The sequence below is a fragment of the Puma concolor genome, chromosome C1, assembly GCF_028749965.1.
Source record: "Puma concolor isolate L17-30 chromosome C1, mPumCon1.1.hap2, whole genome shotgun sequence".
Classification (NCBI taxonomy): domain Eukaryota; kingdom Metazoa; phylum Chordata; class Mammalia; order Carnivora; family Felidae; genus Puma; species Puma concolor.
The window spans coordinates 2,160,003-2,169,176 of record NC_141674.1 but is presented as its reverse complement, the minus strand read 5'-3'; the positions used below and the strand labels follow the sequence as shown (position 1 = coordinate 2,169,176).

The 9,174-nt window shown below is 65.9% G+C and overlaps 1 protein-coding gene across 4 annotated transcripts in view; it reads right to left on the bottom strand.

Moving 5' to 3' along the window:
* Positions 1 to 517: 517 nt before the first annotated feature.
* The window catches only part of TP73 (tumor protein p73), a 59,030-nt gene continuing 50,373 nt past the window's right edge, over positions 518 to 9,174 (bottom strand). For all 4 annotated transcript variants that reach the window (XM_086715472.1, XM_086715473.1, XM_086715475.1 and 1 more), the window contains 10 exons: positions 7,126 to 7,312; positions 6,656 to 6,771; positions 4,899 to 5,008; positions 4,442 to 4,584; positions 4,116 to 4,204; positions 3,719 to 3,840; positions 2,999 to 3,147; positions 2,612 to 2,747; positions 2,192 to 2,285; positions 518 to 986 (listed from right to left, as the gene is read on the bottom strand). In XM_086715472.1, coding sequence (XP_086571598.1) covers positions 660 to 986; positions 2,192 to 2,285; positions 2,612 to 2,747; positions 2,999 to 3,147; positions 3,719 to 3,840; positions 4,116 to 4,204; positions 4,442 to 4,584; positions 4,899 to 5,008; positions 6,656 to 6,771; positions 7,126 to 7,312 — 1,473 coding nt within the window. In that variant the 3' untranslated portion in view covers positions 518 to 659. The remainder of the gene's footprint in view (positions 987 to 2,191; positions 2,286 to 2,611; positions 2,748 to 2,998; positions 3,148 to 3,718; positions 3,841 to 4,115; positions 4,205 to 4,441; positions 4,585 to 4,898; positions 5,009 to 6,655; positions 6,772 to 7,125; positions 7,313 to 9,174) is intronic.

Sequence of the window (9,174 nt, the reverse complement as noted above, 5' to 3'; positions counted from 1 at the left end):
TGCTGTCCGTGTCTGTGCGGAGAAGCTCACTGGAGAGCCCTGGCCGTGGCCGGTGGTGTTGGCTCGGGTGTTGGCTGGTGGCAACTGACCAGAAGTTTCCTGGCCTCCAAGGAGAGCCGCCCTCCTCCCCAGTGGGCTCCAAGTCCGGGGAAATTCCGGTTCTCGTTTTGGGGCGGGAAGTGGAAGGTAGCAGTGGGTTTGAAGTGTGAGGGGTAGACGGACCCTCAAGTCCAGCAGAGGGACCCCGCCTCAGCAGAGACAGGGTCTGGAGCGCTGACCCCAAAATAAACGTGTTTTAGGTCACAATCACGGGGCCGCTCGTTGCCAGGAAACAAAAGACATCGAAAAATACTTTTTGGCAGTCCGTCAGCGGAGGCGATCCTTGTGTCCCCGGAGCATCTCGCTTGGGAGCCGCAGGGCCCGGAGGAGGACGCACGGACGGGTCAGGTGGGGAAGGCGCTGGCTCCGGGGGCCGACCCTCCCCCGCCCAGATCGCGTCCAGACGCGCGAGCCGCTGTCCGGGAGCCGCGGGGTGGACCTCGCCCCTCCCCCTCCCCTGGCACAGCCCGCTGGTCTTGCCTCCCGAGGCAGTTTGTGAAAACGAGGAAGAGGGGACCCCGCGAGGCTGCCCGGGGACCCCGCCGCGCCCTCCCGGCCCCTCAGTTGATCTCGCTCTCCGTGAACTCCTCTTTGATGGACTGTTTCCGGGACTTGCAGTCCGGGAGGTCGAAGCCGAAGTCCGCCCACTCGTCGGGCCCCGGGCCCCCGCGGTTGGGAATGGTGATGGTGTGGCGCACGCGGAAGTGCACGGCCTCCATGACCCGCTGCCGCTGCAGCTCCCCGGAGCTGCCCACGGCGATGGCGGACGCGTTGCTGCTGGAGCGGATCAGCTGCTGGGCGCCGTAGTCGTGGCTCTGCTTCAGGTCCTGCAGGCCCCTCCAGATGGTCATCCGGTACTGGTCCGGGATCTTCAGGGCCCCGAGGTCCTGCAAGAGCCGCCGTTAGGGCCCCGCCCCCGCCCCGCCCCGGAGGCGCCCTTCCGGGACCTGGCGGTGGGACAACGGAGCCGCCGGCGCCGCATTTGCCAGGTGACCGGGGAGCTGAGAAGCGCGTGCGCGCGCCGCCCCCCCCCTCCCCCCCCCCCCCCCCAGTGCAGGGGTGAAGTCATTCCTGGGCTCTGCGACGCCTCCACTGCACGCCCTGGGGGCTGCCGGCCCCTGCGGGACGGAGCCGACCATCAAAGCCCCTGGGGCCTCCCCGCACCAGCCAGCCAGGCGGGTCACACGGGGACGGGGGTTAACATGCACTGAGCTGGGCCAGCTGGGGTCAGTGGGGATGGGGGAGGGGGAGGGCAGCGGTGGACACAGCACATGGTCACGGCTGAGCGAGTGGCCCCAGCGCCTCGGGCAAACTGCGCCCCTCTGGCCTGGGGCCCTGGGTGGGAACAGAACGGCAGGCGGGGAGGGGGGGGAGGGGGCGGGGCTCCCGGGCTGGAGTGTCCCCTGCGGCCTCTGCCTCTCTGGGCTCTTGAGGCCTGCGCGTCCCTTGGCTAACGGTACATTACAGCTCAAGGCGGCCCTAGGCTGCGAGCAGGTGCGGTCTTCCGTGGTTTAGGAGGGGCTCAGTGCTGGCACTGTCCTCCGACCCAGAGGTGAGCCACGGCTGTTTGGTCACGGTGCCCAGGATGCTTGTAGCCTGGCACAATCTGAACCCAGGACGCGCGGGTGTGACTTGTCTTCTTTGGGCCTCAGTTTCTCCCCCAGTAAGTGGCACTGAGACGCGCCAGCTCCAAGACCCTTCCGGCCTTGACATTCACAACTCTGGAGAGTTGGAAATAGCCTGTCTCCCAAATCAAAGGCAGCCGGGCCGCTGGGTGCGTGAGAGCAGCTTCACAGCCAAGTCCAAGTGAGTGGCCCGCTGCCAGGGGCCCCGGGCGGGCGTCCCGTCCAGACACTGCCTGAGCAGCTCAGCTCACCCACGACTCTCTCACCAGAGCTGACTCCATAGGAAGCCGGACGAGAGGGAGTTGGTTGAGCTCAGTCGTGGGAACAAGGGTTTTCCAGATCCCGCCCCCCCCCCCCCCCCCGCCTCCCTCCCTCAGCAAGAGCAGGAAAGAGTGGCCTACAAAGCGGAGAACCGCTCTGCCCTGGCACAGGGCCATGGCCTCTGGGTCCGCGGGCGGGACTCCTACCTCTATGGTCAGATTCTGCAGGTGGTAAATGTTCTGTAAGCCTTGGGAGGTGAAATACTCGATGCAGTTTGGACACCCCAATCCTGTTAAAAAACTGCAGAGACAACATGGGAAATAAAGCGGCAGTAACTTCCAAGCCCGCGGCTGCTCTGTCCGGCTGGGAGCCCGGCGGGGGCCAGGTGCTCACCCCGGGGCTCAGCCTCCACGGGACCCTGTGTCTGTGCTTCCCCCGGCACCTGCTGGACTCTCACTCCTGACCTCTCCTCCACCCGTGTCTGTCCTCGTGGTGGCAGAGTGGATGTGAGGACACACAGGACAGCAGGCAGGGACTGCCCGCAGGGCTGGGGGCCAAGCTGGCTGGCGGCCACGAGGGGCTGAGATCTGTGGGTTCGAGGCAGGGCCCGGCAGCAGCCCACGTACCTGACCAGGCTGGGGTCGGCGTGGTAGGGGGGTGGGGTGCAGTGGGACCCCGAGACCATGGACTGGGCGCCGTGGCCGCTGTTCATCTCGCCGTTGGCTGGCAGGGCGTGGCTGTGGTTGTTGAGGATCCCGGGGCCTGGGCAAGTGGGACAGTCAGAGCCAGCTGGGCCGGGCCGCCCCCCGCAACGCTCTGCATGACCGGGACCTCCCTGAGGTGGGCGATGGACACGGGGGGCTATCTGTGGCTGTGCCCCCCGCCCTTGGACAGGGGCTGCTGGCGGGGGGCTACCCTCGACAGCCCTGAACTGTGCAGAAGTGTCTCAAGCTAGACCCCCTGCCGTGTGCCTCCCCGGCCCGCTCTGCGCCCCCACGGCCCGGGCCACTCACCCACGGGCCCCAGGTTGGGCCCGGCCGCCGAGCCGTGCGGGGGAGGCTGGCCCACCAGCTGGTTGACGGACGGCAGTTTGTTGACACCCCCGTGCGCTTTGTTCATGGGCGAGAGGACGGGCCCATAGGACGCCGGCTGCAGGTGGCTCCTGCTTAGACAGCGACAGCTCTTGGTGAGAGGCCCAGGCGGCCACGTCCCCCTGTGCTCACCTCCACATGATGCCCCGGGCTGCTGGGGGCCTCCCTTCTCGCCCAGCACTCCCACCCACACCTGGGCCACACCCGGCCGCTGGCCGTCCCCCGGGACCCGGCCTGGGGTGGGAGGGAGGGAGAGCCGGCTCCTGCCACCAGAGTCAGCCAGCGGGTCGGCCGTGCTCTGACCTGCCCTCCTCGCCTTCCTGTCAGCGGCCACTTAGGCCCCCCTGCGGGAGAGGTGGAGGGATAGCCCAGATGGCCAGTGAGCACGAGCACGGGAGGCTTCCAGGAGGAGGGGGGCACCAAGCAGGGGAGCTGGATGCCCGTCCTGGCCCCATACTTCCCACCAGGTGTTGGCTGGCAGGGGGGGTGGGGTGGGGGCCGGGGCTGGGGGGTTAGGGGGGTCTCGGGGCTGGGGGGGTAGGGGGGCCCCGGAGCTGGGGGGTAGGGGGCCCGGGGCCGGGGGGGTGGGGGTCCCGGTGCCTGGGGGCGTAGGGGGCCCGGGGCTCGGGGCGCCGCACTCACGGCCTCTGAAGCTGCTGCTGCTGCTGCCGGTAGGCGTCCACGAGCTGCTGTGGCACCAGTTCCATCAGCTCCAGGCTCTCCTTGACCTTCATCAGGATCTCAAAGTTCTCTCGGCCCCGCACCTGAGCACACACCGGGGGACCCTCTGCACAGGTGCTCGTGCAGCGAGGCGCCCCTTCTTCCGCCGGGCTCCCCGGAACCCCTTCTCCCCCCTTCCCCAGGAGCAGGTCCGGGACCCCGTGAGCGCCCACCATTCCTCCCCTCCCCGGGGCTCTGCACCCCCAACAGACGTGGGGCTAAGATCGTTCTCGGAGAACTAGAAAACGCGACGAGTTGGTGGCCCGTGGCGTCCTCCCCGGCCGCCCCAGCCTGGGCGTCACAGACGGAGGACACTCACGTGCATGTAGTACACATCCTCGTCCCCGTGTCTCCTCTTCTTCACGTTGGTGCCCAGGGCGGGCACGGCCGGGGGGCTCTGTTTGAAGGCTGCAAGGGGAGGCAGGGGAGGCAGGCCACTTGCAGATCAAGCCACAGGACCCCTGGCACCCAGCGTGCGGCGTGGATGGGCCCAGAGACCAGTAGCCCATTCAAGAGGGGCAAACCCAAGGCGGGGCCCACGCTGGATGGGGCCGGAGCCCCGGCAGCCTCGTGGCTCACGCCCATCGAGGCACGTTCGGCCCTGAAGTCCCAGGCGGCCCCCACGCCCCAGCCCAGGCCACTCACCGCGCTTGCTGCCGGCCCCGTTCTTGGCCGCACTCTCGCTCAGGGCCTGCTGCTCGCGGTAGTGGTCCTCGTCAGCCTTGCGGTCTCGGCCGGGACAGGCGCAGATGCGGCCCTCGAAGGACCTGCGGCCCAGCACCTGTCCGCTGGCGGGGCGGGCACGGCCAGAACCGTGAGCCTCGGGGGCCTGCGCCACCCACCTCAGCCCCCACGGCGGGGTCTTGAGGAACCAGGGGACCTCTGAGACAGCCACTCTGAGACACCAGGTCCCCTGCGTCCTCCCAAATCCCAGGCCCTGCTCCGGCAGCCCTCGCAGCCAGGGGGAGCCCCCCCTCTGAAACTCACCTCCAGCGCCAGCACCATTCCTCACCCTGCCCCTCTGCATGCCGAGCCCCCAGCAAAACCGCCCCAGGTCCCCGTCCACCCCTCCCCCCAGCCCCCACGAGCCCAGCAGACTCACTCCCGGGTCTCCAGGGTGATGATGATGAGGATGGGCCTCCGGTTCATGCCCCCCACACAACTGCTGTTGCACATGAAGTTGTACAGGATGGTGGTAAATTCTGTCCCCACCTACACACGGGAGAGGGGAGGAAGCGGTGCTATCAGCATGCAGGCCCCACCCTCCGCGGCAGGTGCTTCTGGGCCAGGCCGCGACTCTAGGTGGGCCTGGGGGAGAGGCAGTCCCCTGCGCTGTGGTCCTGTGGCATCCAGCCGTCTACCAACCATGCGCCCCTCCGTCCACCTCCATGCATCCACTGTGCACCCACCCCTCCATCCAGCCATTCACTTGCATGCATTGACCCACCTCCATCCATCATCCACCCATCCTTCCTTCCATCCATCCTTTTATTCATCCATCCACCCTTCCTTCCTTCCTTCCAAGCCCTCATCCAGTTACCCCTATCTATCCATCCATCCACCCATCCTTCCGTCTCCATTCATTTACTTTCTGTGCACCCACCCATCCATCCAACCATTCACTTGCATGCACTGACCCACCTCCATCCATCATCCACCCATCCTTCCTTCCATCCATCCTTCTATCCATCCATCCTTCCTTCCTTCCTTCCAACCACTCATCCACTTATACCTCTCATCTACCCACCCAATCATGCACTACACTGAGTGCCATGCTCTGTGCCGGCTCTCGGAGGCCCAAAGTCCTGTGGTCTGGTTGCCCCAACCACCTCTCCTAACATAGATTGGAGGTCAAGCCCTGGAGGCTGGGTGTGAGCGGGCATGTGCACAGGTCTCTGTGGGCACAAAGGTGTGTTCTGCGTGCTGCAGGCTCTTGTGGGCAGAAAGGTGAATGGCACTGCTCTGGCAGAGACAGGGACCAGAGCCATCTGAGTGGACCCCCATCTCCAGCACATGTGTCCATTTCCCAGGGAGTCTGTGGACAGCTGCACAAGGAATCCAGGGCTCTTGACTCCTGGGCATCCCAGGACCACAAAATGGGCAGGTGTCATGGTCTCCCTGGGTCAGGATATAAAACTCAGTCACTGGCTTAGGCAAACCTGGCCTTTCACCAAACTGCTGGCACACAGAAGCCACCAGGGGGCAGGAGAGCCCTGCTTTCCTGGCAGGTGACGTAGGGCAAGGGAGGAGGGAGGGCAGGGTGGTCACACCCCTTCCTGGGGGCTGGGGGTTTAAGGGGCCAGGTGCAGGGCTGGGGCCTGGGGGTCTGGGGAACTGATCACAGTTTGGGGAGTCTAGGGGTCAGAGCCAGGTAGAAGAAAGGTGGGGCTCGCTGTGCCCCCTCACCCGTGGAAGCATGGCCCACGGGCCCAACTGGGGCCCACCCCCAACCCACCGTCACTGCTCAGCCCCCCACCCCCACCTGGCTCCACCCCCAGCTTCTCTGGCTGGGCCCTCACAGCAGCCCCAGAACCTTCTGCTGCCTTCAGGTCACAGCAGAGCCCCGCCCACAGCTCTCCGCCCCGCCCACCGCCCACCTCTGGCCGGGACCCTCATCTCCAGGCCTCTCTCCTGTAGCCAGAGAGGCCGAGGGGGGTCCCACCTAGACCTGCACAGAAGTGACCAGAAATGAGTGCCAGGCGCCAGGGGCTGGGGGTGGGGGCAGGAGGTGAAGAAGTTGCTCCACAGCAAGACTTAACCCGGAGGCCCTGGGGACAGTGGGTTGGCCATCTGAAGTGACATGAGTGCTCCGTGACCGGACCCTCATCCTCGTGGCCAACTGCAGGGGCCCCCACCTACCTGCGGGGGCTCGTAGGGAACCATGACACTCTGCCTGCCCGTGACAGGGTCGTCCACGTACTGTGACAGATTGTTGCCCTCCACGCGGATGAGGTGGCTGGCCGGAGCAGACTGTCCTGCCGGGAGGGGATACCGCTTCAGGGGGCTGCCCGGCCGGGGCCCGGTCACCCCTGTGCCAGGCACAGCGCAGCAGACTGGGGACCGCAAAGGCCAGCCCCACCAGCCTCCCAGGTGGGGCTCGGGCCACCAGCCCTGATGCCCTCAGGGTGCCTGGCCCAGCATCGCTGCTGACCACTGTCCCCTGGGCACCTGCACCCCAGGCCCCAGGTACAGCTGGGAGGAGAAGGGGCCGGGGAGGGGACTTGCCGGGTCCACGCTGTCAGCCCCTGCCGTCTCTAATCACGGACGCCCGAGGCGAGCCCTCCCTCCCGGGGTGCCCTGGCTGCTGGGCACGGGGCCGGGGGCCTCACCTTCATTGAAGTCTCGCCCGAGCTCATGGTTGGGGCAGCGCTTCACCACCTCGGTCACGTGCTCTGCCTTCTTGTAGACGGGCATGGCCCGGATGACGGTGCCCGGGGGCGGCGGGGTGGACACCTTGATCTGGATGGGGCACGTCTTGGCGATTTGGCAGTAAAGCTTCTTCAGCAGCGGGGAGTACTGGTGGGGATCGGGGGGCAGGGTTGAGGCCCCGGCTCGGCACCCTCGCTCAACTGCACCCCACCCCCAGCCAGGAGTCTCGCCCCTCCCCGCATCCCCTCTCCCACTCGGCAGCACCGGCCGCTTTGGGCACAGGGAGAGCAGACGGCTTTCATCCCGCCATCGCTGGCTGGAGAGGTTGGTACCATTACGTCCATCTCACGGGTGAGGCCAGGAAAGGCCGGGGAAGGGGGAAGCTGATGGAGAGTGGGGGCTGGGAGCCAGGGGTGCCCTGTCGAGCCCGGCTCCTCCCCACCCACAGCCCCATCGCTGTCAACCGTAGGCCCCCAGGGCCCAGCAAAAGCGCTTGCAAAGCCTACCCTTTAAAAATAGGAAGTTTTATAGTGTTTTTCAGATATGTTTCTCAATCGAGTGAAGAAGAATGTGAAACATTGAGTCTGAGGGGTTGAGCTCTGCAGCGTGGCATGGGCCACCGGGGACCTCAAAGCTCTAGTACCTGCAGCCCAGGGACCCGGTCCTAGGGAGGGTCAGATGATGCCCTTCCTGACCCTGGCAGGGGCCTCTGGGGGCAGTGGCCGGGGGACCAGGTCGCCCACCCAAGGACCCTCGCATGAGTTCACAGGAGACCCTGCTGGTGACCACAGGGGTAGCCACTAGTTTCCAAGCTGACTGGCTTCTGGGCAGACCCGTCTGGGGCTCCTCATGCCTCCTTCCCCCAGGGACAGTGTTCCTGGTCTCAGGTTCCTGGCCCCACCCCACAATCTCCCTGCCCCCCCCACAAATCCCCGGTGACCTGGAGTCACCCCAGACACAAAGTCCGGAGACTGCCCCATCACACCCCACCATGGTGGGGTCAGAGAAACCGTACTGTACCAGGAGACACCGCTTCAGACAGGCTCCCAGCTGGGGTCCGGTCACCACAGGGGACTGGAGACCACAGGCTGGGGCTCACGGTTCACAGCGGGAAGTGTACCAACCATGCTAGAGTCAGGGCAGTTGAGGCCGGACACATGGATGACAGAGCCAGAGAAGGGGCAGGTCACAGCCCGCTTCTGCCAAGGAAGCTGGGGGGCCCCCAACACCCTCACACTGCTAAGGTAAGGCCCCCACTGGCCTCCAGAGCGCCCCCCTCTGGCCACCAAGGGACACAATGGACCCTCAGCTACTCCAAGTGTACAAAAAGCAAGGGGTGGGAAACATAGGGAGATGGAACTTACCCAGAGCCCCAGAGCAGGGGGTCCCCGGTGCCCTCACATCCTTTGGCCCCACAGTGTGAGCCATCCCTCCCCTGATGAGCTGAACGGGGCTCCCTCCTGGAAACACCCATCCCTGGGGTGGAGTTCAAGGCATTCTCGGGGTGTTGGACCTTGTTCAACTTTCCCTTGGCGCTGAATTCAGTACCCGCCCCTCACACCCCCGTCACAGAAGGAAACTGGATGCCGTGGGCTTCACCGCCCCCTCCCACTCGCCAGGCTCCCTGGAGCCCGGTGCAGCCTGCCACCCCATACCTGGGACCCCCACCTCTGGCGAGAAGCAGAGTCCCCAGACCTGCTTACAGTGCAGGAAAGAATGATCACACACAGCCCTGGGGAGGGGGGGTTGTTGAGGCCCTTCTGGGAAGAGCAGAAAACAGGGCTCACGGAGTGGGGGCAACCTGCTTGTTGTGGGGCTCAGTCCTGCTTCCCAGGGGGTGACTGCTGATCTCCGATGTCCTCATCAGTACAAATGCTGCCCCTTCACTCCCCGAAGCACCAGTTTGGGGGATAAGCTGGGTGCCCCTGCCCAGGACAGCAGCAGCCTGCCCGGCCCAAAGCAGACACCGGGTGCCCATTCGGCACCCCGCTCCCTTGTCGACCCACAGT